At 39.3% G+C, this 21,351-nt stretch overlaps 2 protein-coding genes across 12 annotated transcripts in view; both read right to left on the bottom strand.

Moving 5' to 3' along the window:
- Positions 1-57: 57 nt before the first annotated feature.
- Positions 58-1,278, bottom strand: LOC129453558 (cytochrome b-c1 complex subunit 10). Of its 2 annotated transcripts, XM_055217861.2 has the most exons (3): positions 936-1,269; positions 502-654; positions 58-271 (listed from the first exon to the last, which is right to left on the bottom strand). In XM_055217861.2, the coding sequence occupies exons 1-2, from the start codon at positions 989-991 to the stop codon at positions 534-536; spliced, it is 177 nt and encodes a 58-aa protein (XP_055073836.2). In that variant the 5' UTR covers positions 992-1,269; the 3' UTR covers positions 58-271; positions 502-533. The 2 variants fall into 2 exon arrangements, with proteins under 2 accessions (XP_055073836.2, XP_055073837.2); XM_055217862.2 differs by having other exon boundaries at positions 58-654; positions 936-1,278.
- Positions 1,279-2,170: 892 nt separating this feature from the next.
- tcf3b (transcription factor 3b) overlaps positions 2,171-21,351 on the bottom strand; it is a 42,096-nt gene continuing 22,915 nt past the window's right edge. For 4 of the 10 annotated variants that reach the window (XM_055218610.2, XM_073861582.1, XM_055218608.2 and 1 more), the window contains 18 exons: positions 21,002-21,066; positions 20,846-20,912; positions 20,724-20,764; positions 20,295-20,427; positions 20,168-20,214; positions 16,619-16,718; positions 15,488-15,624; positions 15,277-15,385; positions 15,003-15,061; positions 13,880-13,958; positions 13,583-13,656; positions 12,957-13,148; positions 12,415-12,529; positions 12,185-12,332; positions 11,662-11,715; positions 8,752-8,987; positions 6,934-7,071; positions 2,171-4,874 (listed from right to left, as the gene is read on the bottom strand). In XM_055218610.2, coding sequence (XP_055074585.2) covers positions 6,941-7,071; positions 8,752-8,987; positions 11,662-11,715; positions 12,185-12,332; positions 12,415-12,529; positions 12,957-13,148; positions 13,583-13,656; positions 13,880-13,958; positions 15,003-15,061; positions 15,277-15,385; positions 15,488-15,624; positions 16,619-16,718; positions 20,168-20,214; positions 20,295-20,427; positions 20,724-20,764; positions 20,846-20,912; positions 21,002-21,066 — 1,787 coding nt within the window. In that variant the 3' untranslated portion in view covers positions 2,171-4,874; positions 6,934-6,940. The remainder of the gene's footprint in view (positions 4,875-6,933; positions 7,072-8,751; positions 8,988-11,661; positions 11,716-12,184; positions 12,333-12,414; positions 12,530-12,956; positions 13,149-13,582; positions 13,657-13,879; positions 13,959-15,002; positions 15,062-15,276; positions 15,386-15,487; positions 15,625-16,618; positions 16,719-20,167; positions 20,215-20,294; positions 20,428-20,723; positions 20,765-20,845; positions 20,913-21,001; positions 21,067-21,351) is intronic. The other 6 variants (XM_055218611.2, XM_055218612.2, XM_055218613.2 and 3 more) reach the window with 6 other exon arrangements.

Genomic DNA, 21,351 nt, shown 5'->3' with positions numbered 1-21,351 from the left:
AGATGTCTCCTCAAATCTCATCTTTAAGGTTGGTTTCAATAAACACAGATACTTACATGAGCTGTAATCATGATTTTACAGTTTATTTAGGAACATGAATACAAATACCAGTATCAATCTGACACGTCTACCGCATTTAAATCTACTGTCACATTTTATAACATATACAACGGGAAATATTATATAATTAAAAATAACACTTTAATATTTAATGCAGGTTTAAACTGAGTGGTGTGCCAAGCTGTGAGACAGCAAGGTCCAGGTGTCAGTCCTGTACAAACAAACAGGCAACACATTAGCAGCTTTGTTTACATATGTTTTACATACAAACGACACATTACACGGAACCTTTTTAATTATTATTTAACAATATATCAGTGCATTACGTCTTAAAGTTATAGGCAATCTTTTTAGTTGCATTTCGTATCGCGAGCGCCGTCTGGTGGCTAGTCAAAGAACAACACTAACATTTGTGCTAGTTGGAAAACACAACACACAAACCAATCATAAATCCATGACACAGAGTTGGTCTGCTAGTCGTCCGTCTTGAATTTGCCTCTGATATAGGGGACATAATCCAAAAAGAGCCGCCAGTCTGTGAAGTAGACAACGCCCACTCCACCTACTGTACCCCAACCGACCATCGTGGGTACCCTTTTTAAGAAAACAAACACAGAGAGTATGTGATTGACAGGACACATGCAGTTAACTTACATGACAGAAAACGCAACGGTGTAGTTGTATTAAAACAAGACTGCATAGGTGTAAGAGCCTGCAACAAGTGCATAAAAACTCAAAATGTATCTTGACTCATCATCGCGTCATTAACTGCAAATATGTTTTACGTTTGCCATTAAACAAAAATGCTTAAAAAGTAAAACGATCAGCTTGAAGTTTATTCTACATAGTTGTTGGGTAAATAAACATCTGCTTACCACGCTTTGGCAATTGAGACATATTTGGGTCCAATCAGTTTTATTAACTTTTGCATGTTGTCTTCAAGATCACCTTTCTGTTATGATTAAACAAGTTTAACCACAGCGTAAGGACCCCGGGCTGCCCGTTATTAGCCTGATAGAAAATTCGAGAACTCGGGAGACTGCACGTTTTTATGAAACAGATATAAAGAGAATTCTGATGTCTAAACATAAACTACGTATATTTTTATCATCTAATTTAATTAACAATGTATAGCTAGTGATGCATAATTAATAGCGATTTGAATTAGGATTACAAAGGTATGGGCACTTTGATCAAGCGATTGGTTGTGGCTAGAAAGGATACAACAACGTCCAAAATCTCGAAATCTCGCATGTTTTATCCTAATCTTACCCCAAACCTAACCCTTAACAAAACATCTCCCGAGATTTAGGCCGTAGCTGTAACCCATCTAGCCAGAACCCAAGTGATTGGATGACTGCTATCCAACACCGGTTGTAGCTAGAGGGTATACACCAAATCACGTTAAATCTAGCGGGAAAGGGGTGTTTTAATCCTAATCCTACCAACAAACCCAAAATTTTACGATATTTAGGTCATATATCTGTATTCACATGCACATCTAACCAGAACCGCGGTTTTCATCCTAATCTTACCCCTAAACCCAACATTTCGCGAGATGTAGGCCATAGCTGTATCCTATCTAGCCAAAACCTCCAACACCTGTAAGTTTGGATACACTTTTATTATTTAATTCATAAACTTTGAAATAAAGCAGCACTACCCTAATGAAAAATCAGCATAAGCTGGTGAACTGGTTTTAGATGGTCTCCCAGCTTGGTTTTGTTGGTGTAGCAAGCTGTTCTAGCTGTGTTTTGGTCACTTTTTAAGCTGGTCTAGCTGTGTTTTGAACACTTTTTAAGCTTGTCTAGCTGGAAGACCAGATGACCCACCAGCTTGACCAGCTTCGTCAGGCTGGGAGGACCAGCTTAAACCAGCTATTGCCACCTTAAACCAGCTACCAGTTTATGCTGGTCTCATCTGGATTTTCAGTAGGTCAGTAGGGTACAGTAAACTATTTTAGAAGAAACTAAAAAAGTGCTCATATTGTGGAGTCAAACTTTTTCAAGATGTTTAAGAATTTTGTTTGGGAAAGTTAGTATAGAGACATTTATCATGCTATTATGAATATCCTTAACTCGCATGTTTTCCCAAAAGGACAAATATTGAGTTTTATTACAATGTTTTCTTTTATTTAACTCATTTGAAGGTATACAAGATCCAAAGCAAGACATTGAAAAAAAATGTATAATTCTGTTATTAAAAATGGCACATTTATTGCTACATTACTGTTATATACAGGACAGTTCTCAATACCTACTTTATATATATATTTATAAAAACAAAGAAAAAAGACAAAAACCAGAGGCACTCTGAAGACACAACAACAGTATTGTTCATGTCCCTACTGCAACTGCAAGACACCAGGTTTTGTAAAATTCACACACACATCTGGAAATCATGGGCAGCGAATTTACTGTGATGAGGTGTACGATGAATATTTCATTCAAATGTTCACTCAGGAGAAAATGCTTTAGCAACCAAAAGGAATAAAAACCAATTCGCTTGCTTCAGTGAAATTTCGGACAGTTAACCTAAATCACATTACAAACCCCCTCCAGCAGCCCTAGTATTCAATAATAATATTAATAATAATAATAATAATAATAAGCATAAAGCAGGGGGCGAAACAAAAGTCCAACACTTTATGGAAATGTAGCGGTGTAAATGGATGCTTGTATTAGCTGGATACAAGAATATTTTTAAAAGTCTAGTGTTCTGGCCCCTCCATTTGATAAACCAATGAAGACCTTTTCCTTATCTGGTGCAGTCGATCCAAAAGGTGACTAGAACAGGAATCCCAAAACTGCCAAAGGTGCTCAAACACAGCATTGAAAAAATGAAGTTGAAAGTATCTACTACAATATTTCTAATTGCTGATTAAATGCTATATGCCAATACTTTCAGAAAAACAAAACTGATCAAAGCAAACCCATTTTTGCATTCTTTGCAAATAATAAAAAAGGTAAAAGGTCAAGTTTACAATAAAAGTAAGTTTAGGCACTAACAAGGCATCACTCTCAAAAAATGACAAGTCTTGAGAATAAGAAGGCCACAATATATAAATGTTTAACAATTCATTGTTTCATACTTCAAAACGACCGCCTCTGGATAACAAAATTGACGGTGAAATGTTTGAAATTATATCCATTGTGGACATCGTGACAATTACACAGGTTTTAACACCGATTTAATCCTACGTACAAATGAAACCATCCGGGAATTCTCGCGCACACGTAACATCAAATGAAACGGTAATGAAGCTGCACACTGACATCTGTATCACAAACAGGTTGGAGATCTTGAAATGACGACTGAATATTTGAATATTACATTCAAAAGAGTTGCATTGTGTGCATTGGTGAGACCAAACTCAGCGGGCTCAAAAACTCACACCATCCCCTAAGAACACTTCTTGTGGCATACAGCCCCTTCTTCCCTGAAAGTAGGCCATTATCGCAAGGTTTGGAAGTTAACACACACCTTGAATCACCTCTTTCATTTGCGAGTACAGAGGACATACCCAAGGTCGTGGCAAAAATCACAGGGACATATTCTTTAATGGGTGGACCCCCTCTCATTTTGGCCTATACTATAGAGGTCTCCTCCTCTCATCACAGGACCCATGACAAAGTTCCCGGTCGTTCTGCCCAAATGGCCTGCATATTTTGTTACTTCTGAAAATATAGGCATGGTATTTGAAAATGTCCGGCCCATTTCGATCATACATGTCTCTGAGCATTCACTATAGACTCTAGACTTCAAACTAATATGTTTTTGTTATTTAGAAATCTACAATGTATAGACTAACAAAAATATATATATTTATATATATTCTTACATTTTTCTCAAATCGAAAAAACATCCGTTACATATGTGTGAGGTGGACGCGTGAAGGTTGGCCATAAAACCTGGCCAAAAAAGGGCATACAAATGGAAAATCTTAAAGATCGACTTGGCAGTTTTGTAGATGAGCTTAAAAACGCAACGTTTAGAGCCCAAGCATCGTTTTAGTAACAGAACCGAATGCTCTGTTAAGACATGGTAAGATGCAGCCCCGAAAATGTCCGTTCATTTTTCTTTCTTCTTCTGATTGGCTGATCTAGCCAAAGTTGAAGTCAATGGCATTGCGAGAGCTGAATTGGTGATGCGTGACGTTGGGGATGCAAAACAAATCTCCCGCTTATAAGGAGAGCAGTCTGGAAAGCTGTGATGGCCCGAATGCTTTTCTCCCTGGCCCACAGAGCAGAGGCATGCTGGGATACATAGTCCTCGAAAGCACCACAGGTTCTTTCCCCTTTCTCGTGGGGTTTGGTTACACAACGCACATAAGACTGTACCATTCAGTAGGGAATGAGAAACCACATTAAAAAAACTCTGCTCATATACAAGCAACTCCCAAACAACTTTGTTCCATACAAGCAGTTTGTGTCTTGTATAAAATGTAACAATTAGGCACAAATCCATGATTAAATTCTGACATTAGTCTCGTCTCACTCTGCAGTGGAAAAAAGTCAGATGTGGACAGAAGTCTATTCCTATGATCCATCGTTGTAGAGAAGCAGGAAAACACAAAAAAACTGAAAGAGAGTTCTTCACATTTGTGCTGGTCATTTCGGTCGGGAGTCATCACCGTGGAAAATCTGCTGTGTCAGTTTTGGCGGTACGTTTGCGTGTCTGGGGGTTTAGAGAGTGCACTTCTTTATTTATGGACAATATGCTTTCCAAGTCACTATATGCACACAGAGAGAATGAGATCGGTGGAAGAAATTGCAGGTCACTTCTTCCAGGAGCCCCAAGAAATTTCACTGGATCTATGGAGGAAAACAGGAATATTAAGACTTCTGCATTAAGACAGTATAGCAATGAAAGTTTTATTTTGTCTTAAACCCAAAATGCATACAGACAAACAAATTCTGTAATCATTTAATCAACCTTATGTTGTTGTAAACCTGTACAAGTGTCTTTATTTAGTTGGACACAAAAGAAGATATTTTAATAAATGATGGTAACCACATTGGTACCCAGTAGCGGAGTGGCAATCGGGGAAGTCTGGACTTTTCCCGGTGGGCCGGTAGTGTTTTGAGGCCGCGAGGGCTGGTCTGATAGTTATACATTGCGAGTTATATAGCAACACCATCTGGTGGCCTGATGTGCGGCCGCTTCCCACGGGTCAAACTGTGCAGCCACTCTCAACACGGTATATAAAAGTGCCAACCATAGGATTTAAAAAAATATAGGGGATCAGTGAGCAGCTTCTCCCCAAATGGCATAGCTTGTCTGCCCTTGATGTAAAAAGCCACCGAATGCCTGTTTATTGCAGTTTATACCATGGGTAGGTTGAATGCTGCATTCTGATTGGCTGAGAAATGTTCTATGGGTGTTGATTATTTTTCTGTAAACCGCACACCTAACTTGTCAAATGTCTTAAAAATAGGCACCAGAGCAATGTTTGTGGTAACCGTGGTATAAGGGGAATAATCGACTCCGGTCCTTTGAATTATTTGAAAATAATGCACACCTGCGGTGTACAAGGCATTACCACCTTGGTGTGCATTATTTTCTTATAATTCAATGGCCCTTCATCAATTATTCCTTACATGTGCAGTCAGATCCGACAAGCGGATAGACTTTTTGATAGACTAGTTAGTGTGGATTAAGGATGCTTAAAATCTCTAGCCTGGTGGTCAGGATATGAATGGATCAAATCAGCAGATTTGCAATGGTTTATTAATCTATCTCCACATATATCATAAATAAAAATTAGAAGGGTAACTTTGCAGTATACCGCATTATATATTTCCTACTATGTGATCTTTATATTATAGACGGAGTATTCAACGGCAATATGGCAATAAATATCCTCACAACATTATTATCTCTTAAAACTTCTACAAAAATTATTTTCAAAGGAACCGTATTCTTACAGTTATTCAAAGATGCACACATTATTCCGCATATGATCTGAATATTGGACGAGAGTATTCATATAATGGCAATAAATATCTACACAAACTCAACATAACAGCATAATAAATTGAATAAACAGACAAGGAAGCAAGATTGACATGTTAATTGTATTATTATTACCGGAAAAACAGCAACATTACTGAAATAAACTCTAAATGCACCAAACACGCTGTTAACTGCACTAACAAGTCTAAATAAGCAATAACAGTGGAAAAAACATTATTATTTCTCAAAATTTAAAGGAAATGTATTCTTACAGTTATTCAATTGTTCCATATATTATTTACTGTTTATGAGCACGTCCGTCTCTGGCCTCGCTCTGTTATGTAATAGGTGATTGACAGGTGAACATCCTCGTCTTTCAAACAGGCAGGCTATCATTTTGTATAGTTACTTATCAGGAAAATTAGCCATGATTTTATTATTTTTTTTTTTTGGCAGATTGATTACGATTTTTATTACGTTTTACTACAAACACCATGGTTATGGTTATTGTGGTAAGACCTTAGTAAAAAAAATTTTACCACGGTCTACGAAATTTCCCGGTAGATTTTTTGGTCCCACTCCGCCCCTGTTGGTACCCATTGACTTCCATAGTATTGTTTTTTTTACTATGGAAATCAATGCGTACCATGAGCTATATGGTTACAATCATTTATCAAAATATCTTCTTTGTGTTTAAAAGAAGAAAGAAACTCATACAGGTTTAAATCAACATGAGGGTGCATTTAATTTTGGGTGAACTATCCCTTTAAGCTTCATTTTACAATGACCGTCACTGCACTAAATAAAGTGCAATTTATTGTATGCTTAGTCACAATATATCCATCATTTCATCACCCTTGAGTTCTCATGACCTGTGCCACATGACAATAGGAAGTAAACTTCTCTAAAATGACTTACAACATTATCACATGTGACTGACAGAGTTGCGTCCATCTCCTCCCATGCCTTGATGCATCTGAGTGTCTCCGACCACCCCGGACACCTTTTCCTCCTCGCGTCGCTTCAGACATGCTGCTTTGGGGTTCAGGTTGCGTTCTGGATAAATGGGAACAAAATTTTTATTTAAAGCCAAGTCAAAAAATGCTTTTTTTCATGGTCATGTTTCTATTTATCAATGACACTGTAAAAATGTCGAATATGAGGAAAACCATGATTTTTAATATCAGCTTTGAAACTAAATACAAGAAACCACATCAAAGAAATCCAAAGTTTAAAGGTGCAGTGTGTAAATTTAGCGGCATGTAGTGGTGAGGTTGCAAAATGCAACCAATGGCTTAGTCCACGGCTCACCCCTCGCTTTTGAAACACATAGAGAAGCTACGGTAGCCGCCACCGGACAAACATGTCATCATCGGAGACAACTTAGTAAAAGAAATTGTCCATTAAGGGCTTCTGTAGAAAAATGGCAGCACAAAATGGCGACTTCCATGTAAGGGGACCATCGGTGTATGTAGATAAAAAGGTCTCGTCCTCAGGTTATAAACACATAATTGTTCATTATGAAAGGTCTTTATACATCCCTGATAATATAGTTTTGTATATTATTTTGCATTTCTGTCAAAAAATCCTTCTAAAAATTAAACACTGAACCTTTAACAGGAACAGAAATAAAGACAAAAAAAATTAAAGCTTGGAAAGTGAACATAGATAGGGATTGCTTAAATTATTTTATAATCTAGAATCAGAGGATCACAAAATGTGATTAACCTTATGCAAGGGACCCCATAATAAAATACATATCCGTTTATTTGTGATAATGAGTAAATTCAATATTATAAAGACAGCATATTTTTTCAGAATAATTGGCTATATAGTAGATTTTTTATATTTTTGCCTTGTATTTTTTCTCTGAAAATATCTGGGGACCCCTTAAAACATTCTGGGGACCACAGATTGAAAACCCCTGATCTAGACAGATGACTGTGATCGCCCTGACATCTGTAAATAATTGCTTTAACAAAGTAGACCTGATGCCTGTGACTAAATCCCGAAAGCAGCACATGCATGCGTTAAACACCTCATTGTGCATCAGCTATAGATTTAGATGTGGACCATCCACGTGGATGACTTTTTTAGATGACATCCTGGGATTTTTAACGACCACAAAGAGTCAAGACCTTGATTTAACGGCTCATCTGAAGGACAGTGTTTTTTGACAGTGTAGTGTCCCCGTCACTATACTGGGGGTGTTAGGACCCACACAGACCAGGGTGAGCACCTCCTGCTGGTCTCACTAACACCTCTACCAGCAGCAATCTAGTTTTCCTAGGAGGTCTCCCATCCCAGTCCTTACCAGGCTCAACCCTACATAACTTCAGTGGGTAAGCAGTCTTGGGCTACAGGGTGATATGGCTGCTGGCCTGGCTTTATATAGATGCATCAATCGACCCGCTAATGGGGCATGTATGTATATTTATCAAAGGCACTATGCGTGTGCTGCTCTCGTGAATAAGCGTTGGAGACTTTTTGAGCACCAAATACATTCTTGTGGCTTCATGAAAAGAAAATGAAAATCACTGTAGTCACATGGAGTCACTATTTAAAAATAGTGCCAGTCTTAATTTGTGTTTCGAAGATGTGGAAGGACATGAGAGTAATTACAGTTTCATTCTGGGGTGAACTTATGCTTAAAGGAACGACAGAATTCTTTTTGTTCTGTAAAGTGAGTCGTTTGGACCATTATGGATATTTTTAACACTGTTGCAAAATACATACCACGGACTTGTTGCTCCAAATTTAGTATCACGTTGACGGCCTGATGCAGTATGAGCAGTTTGGTCTGCGGTTTATCATTGCTCAGGTGCAGTTGGCACATACGGCCCAGCTCTTTGAAGGCCTCGTTGATGTCGCGCACTCGTAGTCGCTCTCGTGCGTTGTTGGCTACCCGTCGTTCCTTCTCCCGCTCGACCTTTAACTCTGGCGGCAGGTCCTCATCATCTTCATTGTCCAGGCTACAGAGACAGAAATTTAAATGCTTAATTCTATTTACATCACTGAGCTAACTGTAATTAAAAAGACAACACGAGCTTATCAGCTATGTTAAGCAAACATGTTTAAAAACGTCTGAAACTGTAATATATATGCATGAATGTTGTAGTCTAGGGGTCTGCTTAGGTTTATTAAGTGTAAAGTTACTAACTTACTTACCTTTTATACACAATACAATAACAAAGTTTGAAAAATGTGGACTCATCTGAGAAATTCATGTTTCTAGGGCTGCATAACAACCAATCGCAACCAATCGTCCGCAGAACAAAAGTTTCCGTTCACATCATATGTGTGTGTTGGTATTGTGTATAATAATTGTGTATATAAACACACACAGAAGCAAGTATATATTTAAGAAATATTTACATGTGTATATACATTTTTATATTTATGTATAATTTATATTATCAGGGTTCCCACACCTTAGTTAACTTTAAATTTAAGGACCTTTCAAGGACTTTCCAGGTCTAATACCCTTAAATTCAAGGACTTCATGTGGGGGCACATTTCAAGTGAGAGCAAGGTTACATCGTGTTACCTTTTAAGGTACACTGTTACAGTTCCCTTTCGAAGGGAAATTGCACTGCGTCACTGCGGTGACACTTTGGAGACGCCTCCAGCGGTAAGTGCGTCTGAATGTGTATATCAAAATGAACCAATGGTGAGGCTTAACGACAAAGACAGGGTGACGTGGGAGCCAGGAAGTATATCACTATCTAAAATATTGCTAAAGACTTCGTTAGAGGGACGCAGGAAGTATGGCAAGGGAGACGCAGCGTCTCGTTCCCTTCTCAGAGAACTACAGTTACATACAATTACATAACCAGAGACGTTTTCATGTGCCAAATACAACTATGCAAAAAAGCATTTTGGTATGAATCAACATTCGCATACAGAAGATATAAGCATTTAAAGCAAACAGTTTAGCACGTGTGCTTAAAAAGAGAATATTTTTATGATATTATCCAACACTACACAGAGAATAATATGGATTTTTTTTCAATGACCTGTATCTATGTATGTATATTTTCAAAAACTTCCCAGGGCCTTGAATTTTTTCCCCCAGATTCACAAACTTTCAAGGACCCGTGGGAACTCCGTATTATATATAAATATGAATTAATATACTTAATATATACACATTTTATTTTCCTAAAATGATACGTATGTGTGTGTGTGTATTTATATATACATAATTATTATACACAATCACATGATGTAAACAAAAACTTCCATTCTGCAAACGATCAGCTGCGATTAGCTGTTATGCAGCCCTACTTATAACATATACCTTTTATTAATTTTAGGCTTAAGCCCTGGGTGTAGTCTGTTTTGCACATTCGAATGCACAGCCTTGCAAAGCATAGTTCAATTGACCCATACACATGCGCTGCCGTTCGACGCATGCACATTGTGAAAAACTGCAATACCTCTCGTGGCCTACACACTACATACTCCTGAACGCGCATGCGTGACCTACAATGTACGTAAAAAGGGACCAAACTTCGACTTTATACTTAAATACCTAAACGTGGCTTAAATTTGCTAAATGAAAATTTTCAAGAAATTCATGCATGGGAGCATAGACTGTAAAAAAAGATGGACGACGCCTGTTCGCTCTCTTCCATTGGTGAAAAGTGAAGCCGCCACTGTCCCAATATGGCGCTGACATCTTGGGTCTTGAGTTTGCGCAGTTGCGATTTCGGGACCAGTCCTGCGCAGTAGTGAGCAGGAAGTAAAGCCGCGAAATCAAGACCCCGTCCTCACTCTCACAGAATGCGCATATCACACGATATCACAGCTGTCAATCATGACGTGACACCACCGTTTTTATATCATTAAATAACTAACTAAACACAAACTTATTTTAAAAACAAACATTTGAATTTACATCAGCGTGATAAAAACTACAGTAAATGACAGACACCAGCTCCAGAAAAAAGATAATTGAAGTGTAATAAATTTTTTAGTTAGTCTCAAGTTGAATAACATGGGGAGGCAGGCTTTATGACCTATACTGGGACCAGTCACTGGGGGGGCGATCGAGACGTTTTGGCTTCACTTTTCTGGCTTGTGCGGCACGCTTGCATGGGAGCAGTCTACTACAAAACGATATAAGGATGACCTTCAATAAAATCAAAATGGCCTTTTTATTCGCTTGCTGCATAAATCTGACTTAACATGGGTGTTATTTTATATTTTTGATGACTGCCATTATTTAAAAATATGTTAAAAAGCACGAGTAATAAAATGGAAGGAAGTGTAAGATATGATCACGTTTTAACTACTTCGCTAAAACAAATACAAAAAAGCCAAAAAAGCTGTTGTTACGCAGAGAGTTTGCACCACTTCAAAACCATGTCAAAATCATCTTATCATATTTTCTTCACAGCAATGCTACATTCATCATGTGTACTATAATAACATTCAGACATTCAAACGCTGATCACAGAGGGCCGCTTTCCTGCAGGATTTTGCTCTAACCTTAATATAAACACACCTGAACTAGCTACAGGCAGATGTGTAAGAGCAAAGTTAGCGCTAAACTCTGCAGGACAGCGTCTCTCCGTGATCTAGTGATGGAGTCGCATCCAGTATTTCAACAAGCATGCACTCTATGGTGGGAGATAGACTTACTCTTCTCCCTGGTCTGATACACTTGAAAGGGCTTGAAGAGTAAACACCTCCTTTCTGAAAACAATGTGAGAGTTTGGGGAGGGAAGAACACCTTAAAACATGGTACAATGCGTGCTGGGCAAGCCCAGGCACTTTGAAATCAAACTTGGCCCCATGCGAGAATACATCTGAACAAAGAAAAGCTTAATTTTTTTGATGGATCTAGTTTAGAGAATACAGACTTACTTTAAACGTTTTTTTAAACTTCAAATAACAATCAAGTTTACAGAAAGCCATTTAAAGGGACAGTTTATCCAAAATTACCACGATGATGCTCCAAACATCCAGAATGTCAGCCTCAAGTCACTTTCATTGCTTTCACAGACAACTGTACAATGAAAGTGAATGGTGCCTGAGGCTGTCAGTCACTAATATTCTTATATTGTGAAGAAAGTGATTGATGGTAAGTGAAGGTAAAAACTTTTATTTTTGCATGAACTGTCCCCTTTGGATCAATTTGGGCACAAAGTCAGCGTTCTTGTACCTTGTTCTGTTGCGAGACGGTTTGCTTTCCTTCTTCTCTTCCTCAGACTTATCGGCAACGGAGGAGTTCTCATCGTCTTCTTTGTCCTCGCTTTTAATATCAGACTTGTTTGACGAGTGCGTCGCGTGGCCCAGACCTCCAGGCAGACCTGAAGCCAGAGGCAGCGAATAAACAAACACATCCTAACAACAATCTGTTGTTTACAGAAAGAAAAGAAAATCGCTTCTCACTGTTGTTGAAACTCTCCGATGCTCCTCCGGGTTGCGGGGTGCCCGAAGCGTGAGCCGACTGCAACAAGGTGCTGCTTGCGGGAAGGCACGCGTTGTCGTCATGGTGTCTTCCAGCCTGTGATGCAGTGGAGCAACCAGGGAGAGCAATTAGTAAAAATGTATTCCCAAATGTACGGTGTTATTGTTTTGAATAAAAAGCTACCACCACATACTTTCAAATCAATTATACAATAGATTTTCAAAATACAGTCAATAGGATTTATGCCCAGCTGGACTACTTCCTGAACTTCAGCCAGCTCCTTGTTTCCTGTCTGCCATTATTGGACAAATAATGACCTCAATAGTCACAACAACAATAATCAGACACACCTGGATTAATCAGTTTGTCCAATAATGGCAGACAGGAAACAAGGAGCTGGCTGAAGTTCAGGAAGTAGTGCAGCTGGGCATAAAGCCTATTACACTAGCGTCAGATGTGGTGACAAAGCACACGAATTTCATGATGCTCAAATGTTGGATCATGATACGAGTCGTCTACTAACCATGGCAGGATGTCTGTTGCTGAGAGGCAATCCAGGGTTACTAGAGTAGGCCTGAGGGTGTCCTCCCATGGGTACACTGGAGGTCGAGACGGCACTCAGTAAGCTGTGCATGTCTGCGTGGGCTCCAGGAATTCCCACGTGACTGCGCAGCACGTCGATGGCCTCCTCCAGACGGTCTTCCATTTTGTTCTGCTGTGGAAGGACATGATTGACATTTATGCATGCTTAGCAGTGGCGACCAGTGACTTATTTTTTCGAGGGCGCTCGATGCAAAGTTCGTCAAAACATGTATGTACCCGTCATGTGTGTGGTTGTAATTTCAAAATATGTGTTATGTGCATCAAGCGATCTTCTGTCCATCACGTGCTTTGTCAAATCAAGTGCCTGCTGCAGACCTGCGTGTATTTTGTGAACGTGAGTGTCTCTTTTAACATAAATGGTTTTGACACGTGTGCAGCAGGCACTCACCTTGACAAAACACGTGATGCACATGGTTCACATGACGCAATAAACACATATTTGGAAAACACAAGCCACTCCGAACACTTATTTTGAATTTGCGCCCCTCGGATGAGCAGTCACGAGCCGCCACTGATGCTTAGCGTGTGAATTTTTTTTAAACCTACCAGTGCGTGTAGTCCACCCTCATAGTTTGGAGACAGCGCAGTCTGGCTAGAAGGCCTTGGCCACTGAGCTGTACCTGATGAGAAATAAAAAAATATAAGCAAAACTTAACTACGACAGCAGAGGGCGCACATGAGCTTCGCATTTAAGCCTACCCGCTTTCAATGCCAATCAAACTACAGGCAAGGATAAATGATTCTTCTGGCTTCCTTTGCAAACATCTACGTATGTAACTTAACACAAATCGATGTAGGAATCTGATCTAGGTCTTACATAATAAGATGGCACATGTGACTTACTCGCAATACCCTGAGGGGAGCCCACGGGAGTGGAAGGAGCAGAGGAGAAGTTGTTGCTGTTGTGGTCCGAAGGATAGATCTGTCAGACACATGGTACAAAACAAATGACTGTATCTGCACTTCAGGTTCAAACGCTTCAAAAACCATGCTAAAATAATCCATAATTACACCAAAATTTAAAGGATTAGTCAATTTTCCCAAAAAAAAATCCAGATAATTCACTCACCACCATGTCACCCAAAATGCCGATGTCCCTCCCTGTTCAATCGAGAAGAAATTATGTTTTTAGAGGAAAACAATGAGATTTTTCTCATTTTAAATGGACTTTAATGCACCCCAACACCTTTTAGTTTTAATGCAGTTTAAAATTGCAGTATCAAATTACTCCAAACAATCCCAAACAAGGCACAAGGGTCTTATCTAGTGAAATGATTGTCATTTTTGGCAAGAAAAATTAAAAATGTGCACTTTTAAACCACAACTTTTCATCTATATCCGGTCCTGTGATGCGCCAGCGCGACCTCACGTAATACGTCATCACGTCAAGAGGTCACGGATGACGTATGCGAAACTACGCCCCAGTGTTTACAGGTGTGGAGAAAGAGGACGGCTTCGACGTTGTTGTATGTGGAATGATACTAATTAATGTCTTTGTTTCAGTTTATTGTTTAAAATGGTCTGCAAATGTGCGTTTCATGTAACATGTGACCTTTCCACAGCATTACGCAATTACGCGAGGTCGCGCTGGCGCGTCACAGGAACACAGATAGACGAAAAGTTGTAGTTCAAAAGTGCATATTTTTTATTTTTCTTGTCAAAAATGACAATCTATTCGCTTGATAAGACCCTTATGCCTCGTTTGGGATCGTTAAGAGTCCTTTGAAACTGCAATTTTCAACCGCATCAAAACTGCTACGTGTTGGTGCCCACCAAAGTCCATCAAAATGAGAAAAATCCTGGAATGTTTTACTCAAAAAACAAAATTTCTTCTCGACTGAACAAAGAAGAACATCAACATTGTGTATGACACGGTGGTGAGCAAATTATCTGGATTTTTGGACTAATCCTTTAAGTGAACAATGTAATCTGTCATTAACTTTAGTGAGTAATAAACCTCACTCACCGAAGCAAGAGCTTTTCCGATCTCATCACCCGAGCTGCCTGCGACGGACCCTCTATTGGCTGTGAGAGAAAGATCGAGAGAATGTATTAATATATTCATTACCACGTCAATGTGCTAAAAAGGACAATTTAACATCTGAATAAAAGATGGAAGACCGTTTTCTCCAAATAATTCAAGCGAGTCGAGATGTTTTTTTCAGACATCTAACTTTGATCAAGTTAGATTGTAATTACTTGTTCATTATTATTATATACAAGGCAGATTCACAACCTACACTGTAATTTACCCATAATGCTGTCTGTTCCATTCATGGATGACGTGTGGCTGTAAGCTGCAGAACCCGAATGGAAACCATTGACGTCCGCTCCGTGTAGAGGGTAGTTCTATTGAAACAAAGCAGTACAAAACGACAATATAAGATACATCTGGCCCTAAAAAAAACCATTACATTCAACTGCATTATATTTTAACCATAACAAACATACCATCCGGTCTTGTGGATTGATAGCCGAGAAAGAGCCGGGCTGATTGATGTGTGGTGAATTCCCCAGCATAGCCGTGTAGCCCGACTGGCCTAAGGATCCAGGGGGGGCCCAGGGGTCCGAAGAAGAGTGGAGGCCCTCTGCGAACACATGGGCAGATGGGATAGATCAATATTTCTAGTCTACAGCACATGATATACTTATCATCTGTATAAACATTTGTCTTTGTGCATGCTTAGGACAAATAAAACAACAAGATAATTATCTAGTCATTAATAATCTGCATGTGTGCAAACACGCTTGATTGAACGCAAAATGCACACATTAATACTAGCGGTGGAAATGCAAGCATTATTATGCTTAAAACATGTATAAGAATGGAGTATGGGTGATTCTCGTGAAATTAGACTTGTGAGGTTTCATGAAACATTTTGATAAAAAAAGTAAATGCAAAGTAAGAGTATCAAAATAAGAAGCATACAGTTATATGACATCATACAAACCAATTTTGTTGTTTTTTCCACATTTAAGGGGAAAATTTTCATTACCGCAACGTGTCCATGACGTTGTCCATGAACGTGTGCATGTTATACTTTAAACATTTACAGTAAAAAAACGTGGTATTTTGGGATTATTTATAAATTCAGAGACAATAATAAGGAACATAAATATGTCCAAGACCAATTTTCTCATCCTCCACAACAATTTTCAATCATTGTTTAAGCCCTCAATGAACTAACTTTTTTTTTTTATTTGTTGGAAGGGACATAATTGACTGTGACGCTCAAGATGGCTACCAGGTAAGCAGTTCTTATTTTTCTCTCCAGATAAAAGTTGAAATTTTGTTTGTCGACAACTTTTTAGTTCTCATTACCGAAACATGAGTTTGTAAATGCATATATTTAATGTAATATGTTGCGGTAATTACCATTTTTTAAAATGATAATCTAAAAAATTTAAATAATTCTATAGGAAATATTTTTTAAATCCTCTAAAAATAATGGTTATAGTAAGTTCAGACCTATATCTTATGTGCAAAAAAAATTGGCTTCAAGGGCTTTTCAAAAATTCTGATGCTGGACACCTAAATCTGGATTTTGTGAGAATCACCCGTATGCATATAAATGTACACACCTTGCATGTAAAAGGATCCTGGGTACACAGATCCAGGTTTGGAGCCTGGGTAGGCAGCACTGTCGCGGATATAATCATCACCAGAGGTGGCAGCATAAACCTGAGATTGTAAAGAAGGTATATGAAGGAAACATTTGTACAAAATAGAAAAAAATAAAAAGTGTGCAACTGGTACGAAGCCCCGAAGCTGGCGAGCGTTTCACGGTTTTTGGTACAAATGACGTGTACGCGTGTTTCCATAGTGCCCCCTCAGATAAAAGTGGCAGGGACAGAGAACAGAGCATGCTGGGAAATGCGCCACGGCCATCTCATGGCACAGTCGGCGCTTCCTCTCGCACTCCCATGAGCCAAAAAAGGAGAGGGAGGACAGCATCGCTAAGACTGAGTCCAAGTCAAGCAAGCACCATGGGTAAAGCAAGAGCTGCACCAATATTGAGGAGAAATGCGATAACTTGCTAAATAATGCGATATGCAGTAATAATATTTTTGGGTTGTAAAATCTATTTAAACTATATTTAAAAACGGTTTATTAAATAACTAACATACATTTTATATGATTTCTGTTAAATAAATCAATCATCACTCGGTCTCGGCAGTCTCTCTGCTATCTGCATCAACCTAAAACTTTGACTATACATAACTTTAAAAAAAATAAACATCATACAGTTATCGCAAACAATCGCGATATGCATATTGCAACGTGCACATTTGCTGTATTTACGGTATTTCAATATATCTGGCAGCCCTAGTAAAGTCATATCCCATAATATTTGTATGGAAAATATGCCAGGCTATTGGTTTTCCTGAATGCTTTTTTTAAGAAAGGTGTGCCATAATTCTTTATTTTTAGTATAAAAACTCATGACAACAGCAAACTTTCAATGTTAAATTGAAGTTCACCCGAATTCACAACCCGCAAACGCCACGCTTTCCATCAAGCACGTTTTAAACACGTATGATTTGTATGTTTGCGCGCATACATGCACAAGCGTTTGGGAGGGAGGGTGTGCGTGAGGTTTCGGGCCAGCAGAGAATACAAATCCAGCAAAGCGATATTTCTCTTTTGCCTGTAATTTGATTTAACAGGGAGAAGTGGGATGGGAATGGAGAGATGCACTTCTAATTACAGAGCCATCTGCCTGCTGCTGGAGCCCGTCCAACTCCACAGGCAGCTGGGCTGAAGAGGGGAGGGGTGAGAACGGTGGGGGGAGAGGTCTTGCTGAAGGAGCGGTACGAGTGGAGCAAAATAGACTGGTCGATTATGTAGAAACCACATAAAAAGAACAAACGAGAGAGGAAATGAACTAGCAGCCTAACTGGCACAGCATGACGCTTGCATACAACGGTATTCCAGGTTGTAGGTTCGATTCCCAGAAAAAAAAAACACGCTTCTGATAAAGCACTGTCTCTTTAAAAGTCTGGCGAATCCATACATTTTAATAAAAACATGTGACTGGCCCCGTTCTTGGCAATGATCTGTTTATTGGACTCGACGAGGTCATGGCAAGTCCTGACACGTTAAGGATCAATATCGCTTATTTGCAGTCGAACTCGCTTATTTTTCATAAAGTATTATTTTGAAGACCACGTCTGAAGGTAGCGGGGGAGCGCAAGAATGCTGTGGCTGCACAAGAGGAAGTTACACAGAGTTATTGAGTGGGATTCAGCAGCAGAGAGAACCTTAGCTCATCAGCAGCCATTAATCTGAGCTAAGACAAGCAAAGGAGAGAGAGAGAATGAGCGAGCGAGGTGCAAGGGGAATCACAACTGGGTCACTTTGGTGGAGTTGGGGGGGCTCGTGGGCGAATCTGAAACGTGGTGTTTTAAAGTGGGGTTTGGAGGACAGGGTTTATTTAAGAAATGACAGTTACTCATACCACTGGTTTGGTATATCAAGTATGACACTGGTAATCAACGTCCACTTGAAATGGTTAAAGTTTACACAATTCATTAAGTACATCCTTGTACTTTAAGGCCGAAGTATTGGCCACTTATTACGCGTACGCGAGGGTCCGCACACAGATGCAACTTTCATTATCAGAAGGATTTTTGAAACCCTGCGTACATTGTACGTAGTTCATGTATGGGCGTATAGGAGAATGTAATATGTAGCCCAGGAGATGCATTGCATTTTGTCGCAATGCGCATGCGTCAGACATCTGTGTACATCAGTGGCGTAGCAAGTGAGTCCCGGGCCCATACGCAAAAAAAATTTACGGGCCTCCTTAAGCCAAAGCCCCCCCCCCAACAATGCCCTTTGGCGATGTTTACTGTGGCGCGCAGGTCTGTTAACAACCTATACTTTTAACAAGGTAGTCAAATATTATTACTTTATTTAAATTTATCCTTTAAAGTAAAAAAGTTAAGAAAAACAAAATAAGGGTAGATTTAAATAAAGAAGAAAAAAAAGAAAAATAAAATAAAATAAAAAATAAAGAAAAACAAAATTTTTATGTTTATATTTGTCCATCCTTAATGTTCATGTAGATAGCCGCTATAATAACCTCTAACACTGCATTTTCTTTTTTTGGCGCGGCAATGCGTCATGTAAAAAAATGATGGCGTAGTAGTACGGCATCTGCGGAGTGCATAAAAAAAGCAAACAAAAAATGACGTAGAAATTAGACATTACGGAGAAATAAGAAATCAGTACACATGATATGCATACAAAATATATTTATTGCTGCCACAAATAAAAATTAAACATTTTTTTTATTAAAAGCAGGGCCGGGCCCCCTATTGGCCCGGGCCCATTTGCACGTGCATACCCTGCATGCCCAGACGCTACACCACTGGTGTACATGTATGAGTCAAATAAACTATCCTTTCAAGGCTGTGCGAGTACATTTGCGTACGTTGTACTATACTCCGGGCTTTCGTTTGTATTTTAATTTCATAAAACAAGTCTAATGCTATGTGTACACACCAAACGCGTTACTCGCTCTAGATTACTTGCGGGATTTAACTTCGCGTCATTTTTCGCTTGAGTTGAATATTTTCAACTTGGGCAAAGACGCGTTTCAGGTAAATAGCACGTGTTTTCGCAGCAAACATGCCACCCAAATCGGCTCATTCGCATCGCCCCGTGCGAGGACGCGTCTGATCGCGTCTTTGCACCGCTTTTTTATGTAATCTACTTGCGCAAATCATTGAACTCACGTTTGGTGTGTATGCCCCATAAGATCCACAGGTTCTTATCTGTGACTGCTTAACAAAAATGATGGAAATTATTCAAAACGTATTCATGTTTGTCAGCTAAAACATCCACAAAAAATCTGCCAATTTCTTAAACTGTGCGTCTAATTCTTAAAGTTTTGTCCTTGTTTATTTATTCACACTAGCATTAAACTCCTTTAGTATCAACAGAACGTTTCTTAACACACATGCCATTTTACCATTAGGATATGAACTTCATAAGCTGATAAACTATCCTCTCGCCTTTGCTAAAGGGCACTAATTTGATGTACAACAGTTCAATGGCCCAATAAAACATTTTTATGTAAAACTTCTGGTGGTGAACAGCAAGAAAGCTTAGGAAATACCACTTACAGAAGATGGCAGTCCTGATGGCTTCCTGATCTTTTTTGGTTGGGGGTCTGCAAACAAAACAAGCCATTAGTTTACTCCATGAAAATGATGCATGGTAATTTGACGCAACCCTTGTAGTTGTTTTTACCCATTCCTCCTTCCGAGGGGCGTCTACGGGGGTTGTTGGGGTATGATGGGTAGAACTGAGAGCTGGATTTTATGCCAGATGGAGACATGGCATCTGCGGAAGGCATGGTGATGTCTGAGGGCAGGAACCCCGGCTAAAGGAAACAAGATTTGAGTGAGAACTTATGGGTTTAAAACTGTAAGGGGCAGTTTCCCGGACAGGGTTTATGTTAATCCAGGACTAGGCCTTAAGTATATTAGGACATTTAAGTAGTTTAGACAAAAAAACCTTGCAAAAAACAATGGCACTGGTATATGTTAAGATATGTCAGTACAAGCTGTTTTTAAATTAAGATGGCACATGCATTTTAGTCTGGGACTAAAATAAGACCTGTCTGGGAAATCACCCCTATTAATGTCTAAGAAGGTTATGAAACGTAGTTAAACTTACCTGACCCCCAAAGGAAGAGTACGGACCTCTTTCGTTCTTACCTACAAATGAATGCAAAATCAACCGTGATGATGCTAATAAATGGAAAAACTATTTATTTTACACTTATTAGTAAAACTCACCACTAATCCCAGTGCCAAGGAATGGAGAAGACAGTCCATCATGCTCGCCATAGCCCTCTCCATAATTCTGGAAGTCAAGTTATACATAAAATACAAATGTGGCCCAACCACACTATCAAAAGAAAAACTTTAAAGCTAGGATTGGTTTGTGCTTACCCGTACCTGGCCGAAAGAAGGACTGTTCTCACCGCCAGCCCAGGGACTAGAACGCTCATCCATACCTACAAAAGCAAAACAATAAAAAGGCGTCAGATCAAATCTGCGACTCCAGCATACGGTGCACGTTTACACCTAATTCTTTGTTCATGCGTAAGAGCCATTGGACGTCTGGTGGCCAGGTCTCCGCGCTTATCGGACAGACTCTGGATCTTGTCCAAATCCATCACACCACACTAATATCCATGTCATTCAGCAAGCTTCAACATCACTGACCATAAAGGGAGCATTCATTCAGTCACTGGATCTCATTAAGACAAGTGTGGGGGGGGTGTATCATGGAAAGCAGA

Source organism: Misgurnus anguillicaudatus, chromosome 23 (genome assembly GCF_027580225.2).
Source record: "Misgurnus anguillicaudatus chromosome 23, ASM2758022v2, whole genome shotgun sequence".
Taxonomy (NCBI): Eukaryota; Metazoa; Chordata; class Actinopteri; order Cypriniformes; family Cobitidae; genus Misgurnus; species Misgurnus anguillicaudatus.
This window is presented reverse-complemented; position numbering and strand designations above follow the sequence as displayed.

Bases quoted from the DNA above. Each gene is read 5' to 3' on its own strand.
- LOC129453558 (XM_055217862.2), bottom strand. From the start codon at position 991: ATGCAAAAGTTAATAAAACTGATTGGACCCAAATATGTCTCAATTGCC. The intron at 655-935 runs GTAAGCAGATGT...TTTCTTAAAAAG, and splicing joins GTCTCAATTGCCAAAGCGTG to GGTACCCACGATGGTCGGTT.